The following is a 19,759-nucleotide window of genomic DNA, read 5'->3' as shown; positions in this document are numbered from 1 at the left end:
CAAATCAAGTGTTGCCTTTCTTGACGCGCCCAGGCTGTGTATGTGTGCGTAAAAGCGTACATGTGTGCTCTTTTAGGGATGTAAAAAGTCGATTTTAATCATGTTATATATCGATAAAGGCTACACAGCGGAACGAAATAGCGATTAATTGAAGCTTCAATATCTTCGTTAAACATAAACATAATTGAAATGATAATGGATAATGAATATATTATAATATAATAATATAATTCAATTATTGCGGAACACCTATTTTAGGAGGTATTTATGTATTTTAATTAAATATCTGAACTTTCCCTTGGTTCCCTGCTGGGGCGTGACTATAAAATAGTGATCTGATAACCACAATAAAGAATAAAAGCGTTTTTGTTCATTTTAGGTATCGTTAAGCCTTTGAAGTAAAATTAAAATTGCAAGAAATGTCGATAGTTTATCGATATGACTTTATCGACATGGCTACAGCAAGGTGGGTATCATTGTTAATCATACATTAAACAAGTGGCAACAGTGACAGCTCGCTGAGACACCATCTCTATATATTATAAATCTATGGTCATGTCTGTCATGTTCGTGTTCACTGATGGTTCACTGTTGTTGTTAATGTTGTTATGTCAGTTAATTTGTTTATGCTGTTTTTAATATCAAATATTCTGTTAAACCAAATGGTCTATGTTCATTTATTAACGTTCTGTCCACAAGTTTCTACCTGAGTCAATAGGCCTGAGGAATTATAGCAAAATTATAACGCCATGGCGCACTCTGACCAGTGGAAGGTCTTGGTAAAAAACTTCCCGTGTCTATATGACCCAAATAACCCTCATTTCTTGGATGAGGAGTTGAAGGCGCGCTGTCTTGAACAGCTTTTAGAGATGTGCAACAAAGAAGGTGACGAAATGGACATGGAAACGCTGAAGCAAAGGGTGTCCGGGCTTATAACATCCTCGAGTAGGCGGCAGTTGGTAAGTCGCACAACAAATTGATTATACATTTGGCATTACAACAAATTAATTATAATTATGACGACCGGTCTGGCCTAGTGGATAGTGACCCTGCCTGTGAAGCTGATGGTCCTGGGTTCGAATCCCAGTAAGGGCATTTATTTGTGTGAAGACACAGATATTTGTTCCTGAGTCATGGCTGTTTTCTATGTATATAAGTATGTATACCTATACTATATATCGTTGTCTGAGTACCCACAACACAAGCCTTCTTGAGTTTACTGTGGGACTTAGTCAATCTGTGTAAGAATGTCCTATAATATTTATTTATTTATTTTATTTATTCTATGTATCTTCAACCCAGATATTTTCTTCAATACCAACTGTTAGTCTTGTCATCGAATTTATAAACGCGGCGACAGATGTGGGAGTATCAGAGAGTTTCCCAAAAGCACAGAATAAGTAATACCTCATTCTCATTATAGTTCGTCTAGAGCAGTTCGTTTATATGCAATTTTGAGGCTGTGGAGTTGATCATGGCTTATTTTTCTCACATATATGAACCACAAAAGGGCAGTAGCGTGCCTAGGGTTTTGGAGTAGGGCAAGCCGAAAGATATGTTTTCGTAATAACTGTCCAATCTTCACTCTTCGGGGTCAAATGCATCTGCTAGCGTGACGAGGCGAGCTAATCATAGCGCACGTCTGCTACGGAATGAATAATGTCATTTTGTATTTTGTTAGACAAATAGCTCGAGCTTGGTTTGTCGCTTTGAACATGTTTTTCTAGAATGCCGTCATATTTTGATAGCAACGATACAAGTTCCAAAAAATTGCCCCTATTTAATGAAGTGTTTGACTCATCGTGTCCTCTGAAAGGAAGTTCTTGCTGTGCTAAATGGCACACAATATCGACTAACCTCTGAAAAACACTACGATTGTTGTCAACACGCATGTTATGTTTTGATATTTCTTCTGATAATTGTCGCGACAAAGAGGCCTCGATCCTTTGTTTCCCAAAATGCTAAAAGAAATCACTGCACACATATGTTTACCGGAATTCATGTGCCTCTTTATTGCTCCAGATAAATTATTCAAATCGTTATAGCCAGAAGTATTCCAAACGTTAATATCGTTCGAAAAAAATATGCAACACCAGCAATACATCTTATTTGTATGGGAACAACCAACAATCCAATGAGTTTTGTAGACGGCCCTACAGAAATTTCTCTTACGCGACTGACTTGACTGAGAAATACACAAGTCGGGTGTTGGTTTTGCCGCGGAAATTAGGTCCCGTTTTTCGACAAAGGTCAAAGACTTTACCTTGTTTTGGTTGACTAAAACGTGGACGCATTTCAAACCGTCACAAGGAACCACTTCTTGATCCATTGTTAACACTTATTAAACTAAGCGCCACAACAATGAACAAATTCACATTCACTATTTAATCAAATTCACTTAAACAAACTTTCGTTACTTTCGACTCGACCACTGACTCGGCTCAACTAAATAATAATACACTTGAAGTAAACGCGAACGCGCGCTGTGCGAACTTATGCAGCTAACTTCACACAAAATCCAAGCATAAATCGTCTTATAAAATTGCTATACATACCAACAAATAGTTACATCGTTCTTTGACGGTTTGTAGGCTGATAGTGCCCAGAGCGGGACGAAAAAGCAAGCACGGTTGCAAGCCAACGAGTGCGAGTTCGAGCAGGATAGCTAGAACATCCTCCGCCTGATTTAGTTCGCGCGGACGAGGCGCCACGCCGCGGCATAATTTTGCAACACGCTCGTGCCGCGGTTCGAGGCCGCTGTGGCTTGAATTTAATAATACGGGTTCGTTTGGCGCGCGATTTTCAAAATAATCTTTATTGATCTTATCACTACGTAATTTCGGTAAGGCAATTAGTTGCCTTAGGGCAAGCCCGGCTTTTGGGCTTGTATGGAAGTCCCGCCACTGCAAAAGGGGCCCCATCCTCAACTAACTTTTGCTCGGTTGTCAGTAGGGTTGCCAGATCAAAAGGCGCTATTATCGGGAAACAATATCAATTTTTCGGGATTTTGGGACTTAAGTCGGGAAAAAAAAAATACATTCAAATGAAAGTACCTAATTGTATTAAAAACAACGATATTTTACATTATTGGCACTACGTCAGTTCGCTCGCTCGACGACAGTTCGGAACTTGAAATTATTGTTTTATAACGTGAAGCTGTTTTTCGGGACAGTTCACACTTTGTCGGGAATCGGGAACACATGCTAAAAATCGGGAGAATCCCGCCAAATCCCGACCATCTGGCAACCCTAGTTGTCAGAGACGCGATGAACAGGCACCGTTGGAGGCAGATCATAAAGACCAGGTGTGGAGCATCCACATCCACCAATGACCACAATCCTCAGTCATGAGGGAGCAACCACAGAGAGAGATATAAATATTATATTCTACTATTACTATGGAACCAGTGGAACTATTGGGGGCTTCCCACTATTAAAAATCTATATTCTTCAGTAACCAATATAGGATATATTTTATTATTTCAGATTGTAGCCAATAATGCAAAAACAGACAGATTTCTGGAAATGGCCCAAGAGTTCCCAAGTCTGTGGGACCCTCGAGACTTGAACTACAGAAATGGATATGTAAGAAGGCTCAGCTATGAGAAGCTCTTAGAGAAATACAACAGAGTATCGCCAGTAAAAATGACCACGGAGGATCTCAGGAAGAATATTTACAACTTGACCAGGCGTTTGGCGCATGCCAGTGAGGTTGGTATTTTTGTTTTGATAATTAATGGAGGATCTGAAGAAGACATTTTACAATATGCTCAATCACATGAAGTACTATTTGGTAAATGCTGGTGAGGTTGGTATTTAATGGCTCCTATACACGATGGGCCAACGCCGGTCACTCCAAGGAACGCATGCGTTAGAAGGTGCAAGTGATATTGCTATCTCATTCTACCGCATGGCTGCGTCCCTTGGAGTGGCCGGCGTTGGCCCATCGTGTAGAGCAGCGGTCGGCAACCTGCGGCCCGAGCCGTGAACCGGTCACTTGCGGTCCGAGTGCCGCCTTGGCTATTTTGTATGTAATAGTGACAAAAGACAATGTCTCATAAAGTCATAAATATTAACAAAGTACGGCCCGCGTCACCTCCGTTAACTACTATGTGGCCCTTGGCTGCTAAAAGGTTGCCGACCGCCGGTGTAGAGGAGCCATAATATTGTCTTCAATGGGTATTGTATTGTATTGTATTGTAGTACGGGCGATTTTCCGCAACTCGACGTCTTGCGCCTATTTTGCGTGATATGGGGTGGGCTAGTCTTGCCAGCCCAGCTCCTCGAGGAATCCTATCAGACCTTTGATGTTGAGTAGGACCTCGGGGAGGTCTCTCGGGGATCCGAGATGTTTTGCCCTGTATGGGGCCAATCCGCTGCACTCCAGCACCACGTGAGAGGCTGTTTCTTCTTTCTCCATGCACCCACGGCATAGGGGACTGTCTGTGACACCTGTTATAAAAAGATGTTTGTTAAAAAGTCCATGACCCGTTATGACAATGGGTATTAAGGACTGTATCGTTTGTTATGAATACAACTTTACTTAGCCGTTTTTCCTGGTATTATATTTTTATTAAAAAATTACACATATAGTTTAATTTGTGCTTTAATAATAAGTAACATTTCGTCCTGGGAGATCACGTAAAGCATATGGTTTAGACAATATTTACCCAATCCTCCCGATTAACTACAACGATTTTGGACAAATACTACAAGAAAATTTACGGTTTACGAACAAGACGAGATATTACACAAAAAAAATCGTACTATGTAAACAGCAATTACATATGAATCGTAAAGCGAAACATCTGGGCATAGTCTAATCATTTCTTTTAGTTGGAAAAAAAGTTTTGGATCTGTGCTTGGTGGCCTTTTAGAGAATATGGCATGTTACTTACGACAACCCCGACTTTGGTATACAATATAACCATCATGGAGCGTTTCTATCGACCTGTTCTAGCCATGGTTCAACGCCATGAATGTCCGTTAGGCTTTGGATTTCCGTAGATTCTTTTAGCTGTTTCCCTCATTTCGCTGGCGTCAGAAATTGACGGGAATCCAAAATGTTGCATAAAAAGTCGTTTTCATGTAAAGATAAAAATGCACCACATTTATTCTGTGGATGTTCAATTGAGCAATCATGAAAAGGACACTTAGATGGCATATTTTGGCAGCATATTAACCTTTTGTTTCTTTAAATCGGACCAAGGAATCGGTGAAATAGTCTCAAATTAAGCTCGATAGGCTTGTCCGAATTACATTTGCTAGAGGGTATTAAAATCATCATAAAGTCCCTAAAATAAAATAAATGTAAAACCTTCTTATATCAGATATGGCTTAAAAATACCTCCAGATTATACCTTAAGAACATAGTAATACAAAATAATACACAGGTCAACAGTTAGACCAGGTTTTATCTGTATCTAGACACGCGGCAGCGTGTCAAGCCAAGTTCAAGCAAAGGAACTGGCTAGCCAGCGCCGAGTGTAATATTACACGAACCACTTGGTGCCACTTTTGACCCTTCTATAACTCAAAACATCTTTGACGTAAACACATAAAACTACGTGTGTTTAATTATATCCATAAGGATATCTAGAAGCCCAAATTTCATGAAGCTAGCTCAAACGGTTATAAAGGTATGAAGGTCAAAAAGTCGTAAATTTTAAGACTGACTTATGACTTATAGTACCTAAACCTAACCTACTTCCAGATGACCTAGAAGGATGAAATTTGGAATCCAGCTTGGTTATTGTGTGTAACCGTAGGAAAAAATCTAAAAATAAAATAAAGTTAAAAAATAGGGGGGGTCCCCATACAAAAAAACCACTTTTTATTGGGACTGACATATAAGTACCTAAACCTAACCTACTTCCAGATGACCTAGAAAGATGAAATTTGGAATCCAGCTCGGTTATTGTGTGTAACCGTAGGAAAAAATCTAAAAATAAAATAAAGTTTAAAAATAGGGGGGGTCCCCATACAAAAAAACCATTTTTTATTGGGACTGACATATAAGTACCTAAACCTAACCTACTTCCAGATGACCTAGAAGGATGAAATTTGGAATCCAGCTTGGTTATTGTGTGTAAGCGTAGGAAAAAATCTAAAAATAAAAAAAAAGTTAAAAAATAGGGGGGGTCCCCATACAAAAAAATATTTACAAGAGCAAGAACCAAGAACCGTTACAAGCAGATATTTGAAACTACCCCAATATATGTATTATTATATTTGCTATATTAAAATAAAGTTTAGTTAAAAAATAAGTGGTGTCCCCATACAAAAAACTTGTAATACGCTCTAAACAACCGGCCAACGGTGTGTCGTCGGCGGCGCGCGGCACCACATAATTATACAAAGAACAGAAGTAAAAACCATACAGCGGAAACACAAGAAAAAACATTAAATCTCAATACCTGCCTAGTTTTCTTTACAAAAAGTACTGATATCCCACCAAAAACATAAATGTAAAAAAGGAGAGCCAAGTTCAATACAAAAATTATGCTTGGCTGTGGGGCTCGCCGCAAAAATAATGGAGATTTAAATGAGTGCCACTGCCAAGTTCTATGCAAAATCCAAATATGTATTTATAGGAACAAAATAACATTATAAACAAGTATTAAACTCTATTTCTTTGCTTTATTGGATACCTATAACAATTGCTGTTATTTAAAAAAATGTGAGATCTTAAAGTAGGTTAGATTTGGCTTGGCCAGGTTTTATCAGAATTACAATATATATAAAATGATTGATATAATGAAAACTGGCCAAGTCAAATCTAACCTACTTTAAGATCTCACATTTTTTTAAATAACAGCAATTGTTATAGGTATCCAATAAAGCAAAGAAATAGAGTTTAATACTTGTTTATAATGTTATTTTGTTCCTATAAATACATATTTGGATTTTGCATAGAACTTGGCAGTGGCACTCATTTAAATCTCCATTATTTTTGCGGCGAGCCCCACAGCCAAGCATAATTTTTGTATTGAACTTGGCTCTCCTTTTTTACATTTATGTTTTTGGTGGGATTTATAATAAACGATACAGTCCTTATTTCAAGAGGTTGGTATTGTTATTTAAGAGGCAAAAAATCAGACAAATAGCCTGATGGTAAGATTGGTAAGCCTCCCTCTTGGACAGTCCCGTTTTAAGCCGCGTCTCCATATTGCGCGGCAAGCTATCGAACATTGGCGCGCTCGAACGTGCCGCGCGACGAACCATTCACTGTCGGTGTTTCGACGCGCGGCAAAGGAATGTTCGCGCGCAGTTGGGACGGGAGTGTATATATTTCAGTTGGCTCGCGCGGCAGCATACATGGATAATGAAAAGTGTCGTACTTTAATTGAATTATATGGCACTAAACGGTTTCTATGGAACAGTAAATGTAGTGATTATCGCAACAGATCATTTTTCTATTTGGCTATACTTCGTTCCGAATAATTAATTTTTGTGATATAATGTGGTCGATCGTTGGATCGCCTGCCGCGCGCGGCCGCCGCGCATAAGTTCAAGATGGTGTCGAAATTGGCTCGCGCGCCAAAATGCAGGTGTGCCGCGGTCGAACATTGCTCGCGCGGCCGCCGCGCAATATCGAGACGCGCCTTTACACTATGCGGCGGCCCTTGAGCACGTAAGAATTTGGGGCCCTTTTGGAAAGCAAAGAAAGCCAATTAAACTAACATTTTTCTACTATGATCTTCTATTTATTATGAGTAATAGTCATGCTTGTTATGAAAAAAAAAGCTGCACTTTAGGAGGAAAACAAGCCGTTTTGCACGATGATAGTGGAGGCCCATTAAAACATTTTTTTTCGAAGAACCCGTCATTTCGTACTTTAGGAGCCGAGGTGAAGCGAGGTCTCTTAAAAACAGAAAAAAAAATCTACAAGTTTCACGGATCATCCGATTTCGTTAAATTTGGTGTCGAGTGTAAGAAAATGACTTGCTTCATCGTAAAAATAAATGAAACAAAATATGTCAATACAAAAATAATGTAAAAAAAAATTAAAACCTATTTTTTCCTTTTACACTTTATTTTTGTAAATAGTGTGTTCCATATAGGAAAAAGTCTACAAAAAAGCACTAAATGAAAAAAATTAACATATTGATTATCGTATACTGAAAACCATATCAAAATCGGCTAAGCAGTTTAAGAGATCATTGTTTCAGAACTTGGCCTAATTTTATTTATTTATTTTATAGACCAAGAAGCACGTAAATCATAGGAAATTTTAAGTATCTTGTGGGTATTTCCTTTATCTATTTTAAAAATATGCGTATATATTCACAAAAAAACCGGCCAAGTGCGAGTCGGACACGCGCACGAAAGGTTCCGTACCATTACGCAAAAAACGGCAAAAAAATTGCGTTTGTTTAATTTAGTCTAAATATTTATTTTAGTCTGTTTTTAGTATTTATTATTATAGCGGCAACAGAAATACATCATCTGTGAAAATTTCAACTGCCTATCTATCACGGTTCATGAAATACAGCCTGGTGTTTACCAGATCTGTACGTTTGAACAGACGGACGTACAGACGGACAGCGGAGTTTTAGTCCCGTTTTTAACCTTTGGGTACGGAATCCTGAAAAGGTCTATTCGCCGTCATTCGTACTTGGCTCACATGGTACGCTGCATGCAAGGTATGTTTGTGAAGTGCAGCTTGAGTTGAGGGAAGGTTAGTTACAAATTTGTTCTTTACTGTAAAAAACCGTTCAGTGCTCTGCATGTGCGTCATACAATTTAATGAAATGGTTTCTAGGGGAACAAATAAGCTTATAAAGGCAGGTACTTCAGGATGCTACTGGACGCTGGACATCCGACAGGCGTGTTGGAATATCAGGGCCTAAATATACAACTGCTTCCGTGAGCGCGAAAACACAGCCTCATTTGGGATGCGACGTGTGTAAGCACACTTGCCCTTGTGTGAGGACACCTCAGGCCACAGGGCGTGTCGGAGCAGCCGCCGAAAAAGCAGCAAAACTTAAACGAGCGAAATATTCAAAGTTGGAGCCTGCCTACGAATTTGTACATAGTACGAGTAGGTACCAGTAGCCGAAGAGACAAGCGGTTCTTAGTGTGCTGAGGCAAAAAAACTATCAATAAGTTAGGACAATGATGCCTACGTGAAAAAAGGGGTGACCCCAGGGTCGGCGCATCTTTAGTCACACAGCGAAGCAACGCGAGCAGTGTTATAGGCAGGCAGAGTTCATCTGAACCATCTACCGCAAAAATACTGCAAGTTCCCGGCCCTAATTCTGCATCCAAAAAGGAGTCAGACAGGATGATCGACCCACTATCTCCAAAGCTGTTTACCTCTTGCCTACAGGAAATCGTCCAGAAGCTGGTGGCTAAATGGTAAACAATGGGCATTGACGTCGGCGAAATAAGGTTGACATTGACAAACCTGCGTTTTTCCGACGACATAGTCTTCTTTTCCCCCACACTGAGAAAATGTGAGAAAATGTTAGAAGGCCTTAGACCAGCCAAGTCTTGAAGTCGGATTCGAAATGAACAGGACAAAAACCCAGTTAATGGTCAATGGCGTGAAACGTTGGGTCACGTTAGATGGGCAGGATATACAATTTCGTTGACGAATACACCTGCTTGGGCGAGATGACATCCTTCGATAATAAGCAGTCCAAGGAAATCGATCGACGCATCGAAAAAGCCTGGAAGAGTTTTTGGTCCACGAAGGGCCATCTTCCACTGGCATCAAAACTCAAACACATCAACATGTGTATCCTTGCTTATCCTAACAACCTACAGTGCATAAACTTGGTCATTAATAGAAGCAAAAGTCTCGACTAAGGAATATGACAGTACTATCGCCTAGTAAATAAAACTTAGCCAAATTCTAAAACTTGAATCTCATAAACGGCTTAACCGATTTTGATACGGTTTTCAATATACGATAAGAAATATATTTGATTTTATCATTTAGTGCTTTTTTGTAGACTTATTTCTATATGGAACACACTATTTGCAAAAATAAAGTGTAAACTGAAAAAATAGGTTTTCAATTTTTTTTACATTATCTTTGTGTTGACATATTTTGTTTTAATTTTTTTTACGATGAAGCAAGTCATTTTCTTACAATTGACGCCAAATTTAGTGAAATCGGATGATTCGGGAAACTTGTAGATTTTTTTTCTGTTTTTAAGGGACCTCGCTCCACCTCGGCTCCTAAAGGACGAAATGACGGGTTCTTCGAAAAAAAATGTTTTAATGGGCCTCTACTATCATCGTGCAAAGCGGCTTGCTTTCCTCCCAAAGTGCAGCTTTCGGGCAAAAAAGCTTCATAACCAGTAAGACTATAATCAAATATACTGTTACTGTCTGCCCTTCGTGGCCCCGATAGGATGGGGGCCTCGGGCCCGGGCCTTGTGTGCCCTTATGGTAAAGACTAGTATATCCGACAGTATAGTCACAGCCACTGATTATGTAATAATTCTTACGAACAGATACTTATCTCTCAAAGAAAACGCTTTAGTCTTACAAAAAGAGTAGAAATTAATAAGTGGCAATTAATACTGTAGTGTCGAAATTATAATGGCATACACTAAAGGAAAAGTGATCAAGCAGACTCATGATTAGAGCTCCGTACAAAACATTGTCTTGAATAAAAATATCAATCGTTCAGCAACTAATATAGGTTATTTTATTATTCCAGATTGGAACCAATAAGGCAGTAAGTCGCCAATTGCCAGTAACCTCGGAGCCAGTAACAGACCGATTTCTGGAAATGGCCCGAGAGTTCCCATGTCTGTGGGACCGTCGAGACTTGAACTTCAGAATTGAAAGTGTAAGAAAGCAGTGCTATAAGCAGTTCTTAGAGAAATACAACAGGGAGTCGTCAGTGCCACTGACCATGGGGGGTCTCAAGAGGAGTTTTTACAATTTGACCAGGCGTATGAAGCACGATGTGGCGTATGCCGGTCAGGTTGGTATTTTTGTTTTTTAACACATTCACTGCCCCCGACGCACATGTGCGTCCACCGTCATACAAGTTTGTTCCTAGGCCACGCCCCCTGTCAGTGAATGCTAATTATTATATTATTCGCACATCCGTTCTAATATTTTTTAATCAATACTGGTATAATCGCGTATTTAAGTTTTAAGATTTACCTCCGACGTTTCGAGGACGGCGTTGTCCCCGTGGTCTCGGAGAAGACTGGCTCAAGTTGACATCAACATCTTCTCGAAACGTCGGAGGTAAATCTTAAAACTTAAATACGCGATTAAGTCCCGTTGTGCAGTTTGATGATGTTTAATAATCGTGAAAGTTTAAATCAGTGTAATACTGGTATATTCATTAATATTACCACCTACGTACCTAGATTGGCTTGTTGCTATGTAGATGGCCGAAAATCGAGAGGCCTGGAGAGCAGTGGTAGATATATGTGAACGAATATGTACATGTGAAGTCAGTTTAATTCCTCTGTAGTTTTCGCACTCAGCCACATCTCCCTTGTTTTTATAGAATGGTAACAGATAGCTCTGGCGCCAGGATTCTGGAATTCTCCTTGAAGTCATGATGCTGTTAAACAGTCTGGTCAGCCAGTTGACTGCTACTGGGCCAAGTCGTTTCCATAAATCAGCTGGTACCTCATCTGGGCCCGGGGCTTTTCTGTTTTTCATTTTAGCCACAGCTAGCTTTACTTCAAGCGGATCGACTTCAGGTTCCATAACCTAATAGTATTATTTAAGTATTTAATAATACCAGTGGGGAGACACTCCTCACTTCGGTCGAACTCGGCTCCGTTCGGTTCTCAGCATTGCTCTGAGCAATTATTAGGATTGGCACCACTTGACTTCCTTTTGCGTGCACGATCACAAATAAGATAATCACTTGAATTTTGACAACCCTAAATAGCCAAAAGGGATCATCATCATCATCATCTCAGCCATAAGACGTCCACTGCTGAACATAGGCCTCCCCCTTGGACCTCCATACGTGCCGGTTGGAAGCGACCCGCATCCAGCGTCTTCCGGCGACCTTAACAAGATCGTCTGTCCATCTTGTGGGTGGACGTCCTACGCTGCGCTTGCTAGTCCGTGGTCTCCACTCGAGCACTTTACGACCCCATCGGCCATCTTCTCTGCGTGCAATGTGGCCTGCCCATTGCCACTTCAGCTTGCTAATCCGGTGGGCTATGTCGGTGACTTTAGTTCGTCTACGGATCTCCTCATTTCTGATTCGATCACGTAGAGAAACTCCGAGCATAGCCCTCTCCATAGCTCGTTGAGCGACTTTGAGTTTTGAGATGAGGCCGATAGTGAAAGACCACGTTTCGGAGCCGTAAGTCATCACTGGTAACACACATTAATTAAAGACTTTCGTCTTGAGGCACTGAGGTATGTCGGACGAAAAGACATTACGTAGTTTCCCGAACGCTGCCCAACCGAGTTGGATTCGGCGGTTGACCTCTTTCTCGAAGTTGGACCTACCCAATTGGCCTACTTGTCCTAGGTAGATGTACGAGTCAACAACTTCGAGTACCGAGTTCCCAACAGAGACTGGGATGGGCACAACATTGGCATTTGACATAAGTTTCGTCTTGTCCATGTTCATTTTCAAGCCCACCCGTTGTGAAACTCGGTTGAGGTCATCGAGCATCATGCTGAGTTCCTCCATCGACTTTGCCATGACTACGATATCGTCGGCAAACCGAAGGTGAGTGATGTATTCGCCGTTGATGTTGATGCCAAGTCCTTCCCATTCCAGGAGCTTGAAGGCGTCTTCCATTACGGCAGTAAACAGTTTCGGAGAGATAACGTCTCCCTGCCTTACGCCTCTTCGCAATGGAATCGCCCTCGTGCTCTGCTCCTGTACTCGGACCGACATGGTGGCGTTACTATACAAACACTTCAACACTTCGATGTACCGATAGTCAATATGGCATCGCTGAAGAGACTCAAGCACCGCCCATGTTTCCACCGAATCGAAGGCTTTCTCATAGTCCACAAACACTAAGCATAATGGCAAGTTATACTCTTCGGTCTTCTGTATAACTTGCCGCAGCGTATGGATGTGGTCTATGGTACTATAGCCTTTTCGGAAACCGGCTTGTTCGGGAGGCTGGAAGTCATCAAGTCTGTGTTCGAGACGGTTCGTGATGACCCTTGAAAACAGCTTATAGACATGGCTCAGAAGCGTGATGGGTCTGTAGTTCTTCAATAGGTTGTTATCACCTTTTTTGAAGAACAGCACCACCTCGCCTCTATTCCATGTTTCAGGCGTTATGCCCTCGGACAAGACGGAATTAAAGAGCTTCTGGAGGACTTTAAGTACCGGTGTTCCACCCGCTCTCAGAAGCTCTGAAGTGATTCCGTCTTTGCCCGGCGCCTTGTTGTTCTTAAGCTGCTTCAGGGCCATCCTAATCTCGTACAGACTGATGTCCGGGATATCTTCGGTATAATGTCGGGACAGCTTGGCTCTTGGATCTCCTACCAAGCTGTCAACGGGCTTTGCGATCGAAGTGTATAACTGTCCATAGAACCTCTCGATCTCACCTAAAACCTCCGCTTTGCTCGACGCTATGCTGCCATCTTCCCGTTTCAGCTTTGTCAGCTGGCTTTGCCCAATAGACTTGTCCTTTGCGAACACTTTGGAGCCTTGGTTTCGCTCAATAGTCTCTTTAATACGGTTAGTATTAAAGAGACGCAGATCATGTCTCAAGGACTTAGATATACGTCTATTGAGCTGCCTATATGACTCCGCGTCATCGGGAGACTGCAACTGTAGCGAGCGTCGTTCAGCCATGAGGTTTAAGGTTTGCTCGGTCAATTTCTGAGGTCTATCTTTACGGCGGGGTCTAAAAAACTTATACCCTACTGTGTGGACAGTTTCCACTAGCCCGTCGTTGATTTCGTCCACTGAAGCCAAGTTCTCTAGGCAAGCAAAGCGGTTAGAGAGCTCGAGTTGAAAGCTTTCGGGGTTTTGAACATGGGCTCGAGTAGGTCGGAGCGTAGACTTCATCAGGCTGGACCTTTCAAGTTTAATATTGATATTCAGTGTGCCTCTTACGATTCGGTGATCACTACCGGTCTTTACCCTGTTGATCACAGAGACATCACTGAATATCCGTTTCTTGTCGGTCATGATGAAGTCTATCTCGTTTCTCGTGGAACCGTCAGGACTCATCCAGGTCCATTTCCTGTGAGGCGGCTTCTGGAAGAAAGAGTTCATCATGAAGAGTTCCTCTCTCTCCAGAAAGTCGGCCAGCCTCTGACCCCTAGGGTTCCGTTGCCCATACCCAAATTGCCCCACTCTCAACTCATCCCCGCTTCTCTTGCCCAACTTTGCGTTGAAGTCCCCCATAACAACAGTAAAGTAGGTTTTAGAAGTATGTATGGCCCTACTTACGTCCTCATACATAGCTTCTACTTCATCATCGGAGTGTGACGAGGTCGGTGCGTATACCTGAATGACCTTCAGCGAATATCTTTTGGATATTCTGAGTATTAGGTATACCACCCTGCTCGACACACTGTCGATGGGTATTATGTTGTTTACGAGGGACTTGTGAACGAGAAACCCGACACCACCTTGGGACTGTTGGTCGCCCTCCCGGTGGTAGAGCAAGTTACCAGACTTCAGGGTTGTCGTGTCCTCCCCCTCTCTACGGACTTCGCATAACCCTACAATGTCCCAGTGTAACCTGCTCAGTTCCTCTTCCAGCTCGCAGATCTTTTCGTCAGTCCTCATAGTGCGTATGTTGTGTGTTACCAGGGCCAGTCGTCGTCGGGGCGGGTAGCCGGATCTTTGCCAAAAGGGATAGTGCTTTATATTAGAAAGGGATAGCATGATTCGACCCTGAACCGCTGTCAAACTTCGGGTTTGTAGGAAGTGTCTTTTCTGTATGGTAGTCCTATTACTTATTCTGTGATAATACTGTTGATATTTATTTAAGTATTTATTTTTAGTAAAAATCTCAGTTGTTCAGTAACCAATATATATTTTATTGTTTCAGTTTGCTCGCCCATCACGGCCAAAAGAAGACCCAATACTGGAATTGGCACAAGAGTTCCCATACCTGTGGGATAGTGAACACTTGAATTACAGGGATGCAAAGTTGAGGAGGCGTGGCTATAAGCAGCTGCTAGAAAAATATAACAAAGAGTTAAAATCGCAAATAACCGTTATACGTCTTCAGAACAAATTGTATAATATGCGGAAGCGTCTAAAATCGTGTCAGGAGTCTCGCAAAAAAGTTGGTATATTTTTAGGACTGTACTGACTAAATATTTTGGTTTTTATTTCTGGGCGTTAAAGTTGAGGTTACCCTAAAGACCGAATTGTTTCATGTTTAACTTTGTTTAGTATGGATTTTCTAAAACTATGCTTTAATAATGATGGAAACATTAAAACAGGTGTTGTATGTTAACTTACTTTTAAAGGGAAGGAGCTCATGGAAAGATAAGGGGAAAGGCCGTGAATCGGAGACTGGAGAGAGTAGCTCGAGCCCTCAACAGCAGACTTCTTACGATTTGACAATAGAAAACAGCTCAGGTACGAATAAAGGGAAATCTAACACAAATCGATCTATAACACTTAAAACTCTCGCGTTTTGTACACATATTTAATTTGTATTGTACACAAACGGGTCGACGCGGGCCACACTATGTTAATATTTATGACTTTATCAGACATTGTCGTTTGTCATGATTACATACAAAATAGCCAGGTAGGCTCGCGGGCCGCAAGTGAGAGGTTCGCGGGCCGCCTGTTGCCGACCGCTGCTTTACAGGTAAAAAAAGATGTTATTTTACAAATCAATCAAATAAATTGTTGTTTTTCTAGATGCTGACCCGTTGGGCAGTCTTCAGGAAGATTCCGCGGACCGCGTCATCCTGCAAGGCATCGAGATTGTCTTCAACTGGTGCTGCTTTTGTGGCGAGATCAGGAACGACTGTCACCAGCTCACCCACGACAAACCTTACGTAACAACCGACAAAATTATACTTACCATGAATGACATCAATGTAGAAGTAGATTTCAAGAAAGATACTGCACCACAGACTGTTTGCCGGAGTTGTGACAAAAAATTGCAAGAGGTGTATGAATTTGTCAAACTTGTCAAAAAAACTCAAGACAAGTTTAGTAATGTAAGTAATATTGATGATTTTAGAGAAAACCCAGTAATCCCAAATGAGAATCCACCTTATATGTCGAATAGTGACGGTGATGATGATGATGATGACGATAAGGCACATGTCATATACGAGTCCCTATCAATCTCTGATACGGAATTCATAAATAAAGCAGTATCAGCTAGTAAAAGAAAGAATAATAAGGAAGAAACTGCTACACCTAGGAAGAAATTTAGAGTTTCTGTCGATTTAAATTCCATGTCATCATTTTGTGACGATAGTAATGGGAGTAATTACATGAATCTGAATTGTGATGAAGAAATGGATGCTTCAGTAGATGCTTCTAAAGAAACTACAAGGGAAGTAAATGAAGTCAATGAATCTGTCACTATAAAAAAAGAATTTATTGAAAGTGCTAGTTGTGCTGGAGCTATAGCTGATAAAGAAGAGCTGTCTGATACAGAAAATGCAATACAACGAACTGAAAAACAACAAAATACTACTACTTCATATAGTGTGTTACGAAAACTACTGGCAAGCGAAACTAATTCTGTTCTTGACGAAGAAACTGCAAGAGAAAGTATTTCTGCAGTTACATTTGCAGGTTATTCGTTGAACATTGCGACTGAAGATGTTAAAACCCGGGGCGTAAATGATAATGAATTTACCCATGATTTTGAAAAAGAAATTGAACATCATACTATAAGAACTCAAATGCGGTCATCTGAAGTACAAAAACAAGTTACAAGTGAAATAAATTCAATTTTAGTTACTAATAAGGATTTACCAAAGGCTAATACTGCTGAGGATAGAAAAAAAGGGAGTGACAATGCTGAAACTATTATAAAACAAGAATGTATAGTTTTGAGTGATGATACTGATGATGAGGACAATAATGACGTCCAACCTACTACAAAGACTAAATTAGAACCTACTGAAGTACAAAACACTCAAGTATTAGTTAGTGATACCTCAAAGCTGTCAGGAACTCAAAAGGAACTCTTAAACGATACAATCGGCCCTAATAGTTCAAGTGTTTCAGTGAATCAACCAAGTAGTGAACCAGTGTGTGTGATACCTAAAATTGACCTGGTAGCACTAGTTGAATCGATTGTGGGCCGCATGTTGAACAAGTGAATACACTATACACACAATACACACACACACTATACACTATACCATAAGTGTATACTATAAGAACTACAGATGTGGGGTTCGCTCACAGAGCCTATTAGTATTATTTAGCCAATAATTTTTGACGGGCCAATTCGGAAAAAATCCGATAACGGAACGGAACACTATGTTCAAGTCAAATGCTCAAATATTAGGTAAAATTGAAACATGAATGTACCTACCAATTATCTTTAAGGACTATAAGTACAATTAGCAGCTAAGGTTTAAGAATTATTAATAAATATATAATTTATTCACGTTTTACCTGAAACTTTCAGGTTGAAAGGCCTGAAACTTAGATGAAGAGAGGCAGAGTGAACTATTTTTAAAAATTGTACTGATCCACAAGAGAACTGGCTCGAATGAAATGAATGAGTGAATGAAAATATGAAAAATATCTGTCTGACTGTTACCAATACAAGTGTCACAAATACAATGAAAGTTTCGTGTCCAAAGATTTCAAAAGTTCAGAAGTTAGATAAGTGTCCAAAGATAGGCCCTTTCATACAGTTATAATGGCGAGCGAGTATGTGCAACGAAAATGCGCACAAGCGCCATTTGTGCACGTTTGAACTGGGATATTATAACCGCGAAAATCGAAGTTAGTTCTCAAAGTACAGCCATCTTTCTCTGTTACTCTAGTTACGCCTTCATTGGAGTAAAAGGGAAAGATTCCCGCAATTTGCGAATTTCGGTTTTTGCCGTAGGCCCGCTGGCCCAATTCTTAGTGTTAATAAGGGCCCGTCTTTACGAAGTCATAATAAGTCAATGTTCGTGTCAGGTGTTGTGAATCAATTTGTAAGTGTTAACAATGTTATGTCCTTTGAATATATGATTTATAATAATTAATAATGTTCAGAATACTCTTTTCCTTACACTCTTTTTTTACTATAGCCCCTATGTCGCCTGTTGACACCGATTCACCTTATATTTAAAAATATGGGTAGGTACCATTGAATTTCTCCGGTTTTGCGTCTAACTACAATATTACAATAACGTGACTATAATTACGATTATCAGAACATACGTAATAAGAAAGAATCGTGTAATGGATGGGGCCAATTTATATACTCTGGGCCCAACCCAATACTAGTGGCCTATTTTATAGAGCTACAAGCTACAATTTACAAGCGGAAGTCTCGTTCTAACACATAGGGTTAGAAAGAGACTTCCGCTTGTAAATTGTAACTTGTAGGCTACAAGTTGTAGCTTTATAAAATAGGCCTCCCTTCTTGCAAACTCGGCTCCGTTCGGCTCAGCATTGCTCCGAGCAATTATTAGGGTTGACACAACCTGACGTCCAAAGATAAGGATAAGATAATGGCTTGAAAGGGACAGCAAGATTCGACCCTGAACCGCTGTCAAACTTTGGTTTTGTAGGGTTTCCTTTCTCGGTAATATTATTATTTATTCTGTACAATTACATGAAGTTTAAACAGGGGTGCGAAACTCCTGACTTCGGCCAAACTCGGCTCCGCTCGGTCGGCTTAGCATTGCTCCGAGCATTTATTAGGCTTGACACAACTTGACGTCTCTTTGCGTGCACGACCACAGGTAAGATAATGGCTTGAATTTTGACAGCCCTAAATAGCCGAAAGAGATAGTGCCATATATTAGAAATGGAGAGCATGATTCGACCCTGAACCGCTGTCAAACTTCGGTTTTGTAGGAAGTTTCCTTTCTGTAAGGCAGTACTATTATTTATTCTGTAGTTTAACCCAAACATAATTAAATCACTCCGTTGTTTAACTCCCTTATTCATAAAAGTTTACTAAAGTTGACAAGCCGATAATCGTTTGTCCCTTTCCATCATACCTATACGTCGGAAAGGGACAATCGATTATTACCGGCTTGTCAACTTTAGTTAAAGGGGGTTAGAAGATAGTCAAACTATATTTTTATCCAATAGTATTCGTCATAATGATCACGGAAATGAAGCTCCTTTATTTTTACCCGACTACGGCAACGCAAAAGGAGGGTTATGATTTTGACCGGTATGTATGTGGGTATGTATGTATGTATGTATGTATGTATGTTCATCTGTTCCCTCATAACTTCTAAAGTACTTATTATAATTTAATAAACGATGTGTCATTCGAATCGTCTTAATCGTCCGCTGGTTATAGGCTATATGGCGTCACAAAAAAATGAACACTGCGCCCTCTAGAGGTCATAAAGTCACGAACCAAAAAACTAAAATTAAGTAATGATGATGTGTTATACATCATTGGAAAGAGCTCAATTAGCACATTTCAAATATATAAATATTGTTAGCGTTTGCACCTGGCTTTGCTTGCATGCGCCAGATAAAACATTAAATTTTCGGTTAGGTGATTCGAACTATGAATCTACAAGCGCTCTGGATTCTATCCGTGTGTTACGCGACTACGGCGATACAAGAAGGTTTTTGCAAAAGAAATTTGGCCGCTATACATGGTGTTTTTTTTAATGTCCTGCAACATTTTATAACGTGAATAGGTATAGAAGTC

General features: G+C 40.5%; 1 protein-coding gene across 1 annotated transcript; it reads left to right on the top strand.

The window, feature by feature from the left end:
• The first annotated feature begins 607 nt into the window (after positions 1 to 607).
• LOC134667542 (uncharacterized) lies at positions 608 to 18,084 on the top strand. The gene is made up of 6 exons (XM_063524967.1): positions 608 to 959; positions 3,486 to 3,710; positions 10,675 to 10,944; positions 14,978 to 15,217; positions 15,405 to 15,516; positions 15,808 to 18,084. The coding sequence occupies exons 1-6, from the start codon at positions 750 to 752 to the stop codon at positions 17,232 to 17,234; spliced, it is 2,484 nt and encodes an 827-aa protein (XP_063381037.1). The 5' UTR covers positions 608 to 749; the 3' UTR covers positions 17,235 to 18,084.
• Positions 18,085 to 19,759: the final 1,675 nt, after the last annotated feature.

This window comes from Cydia fagiglandana, chromosome 9 (genome assembly GCF_963556715.1).
Source record: "Cydia fagiglandana chromosome 9, ilCydFagi1.1, whole genome shotgun sequence".
Lineage (NCBI taxonomy): Eukaryota > Metazoa > Arthropoda > Insecta > Lepidoptera > Tortricidae > Cydia > Cydia fagiglandana.
This window is presented reverse-complemented; position numbering and strand designations above follow the sequence as displayed.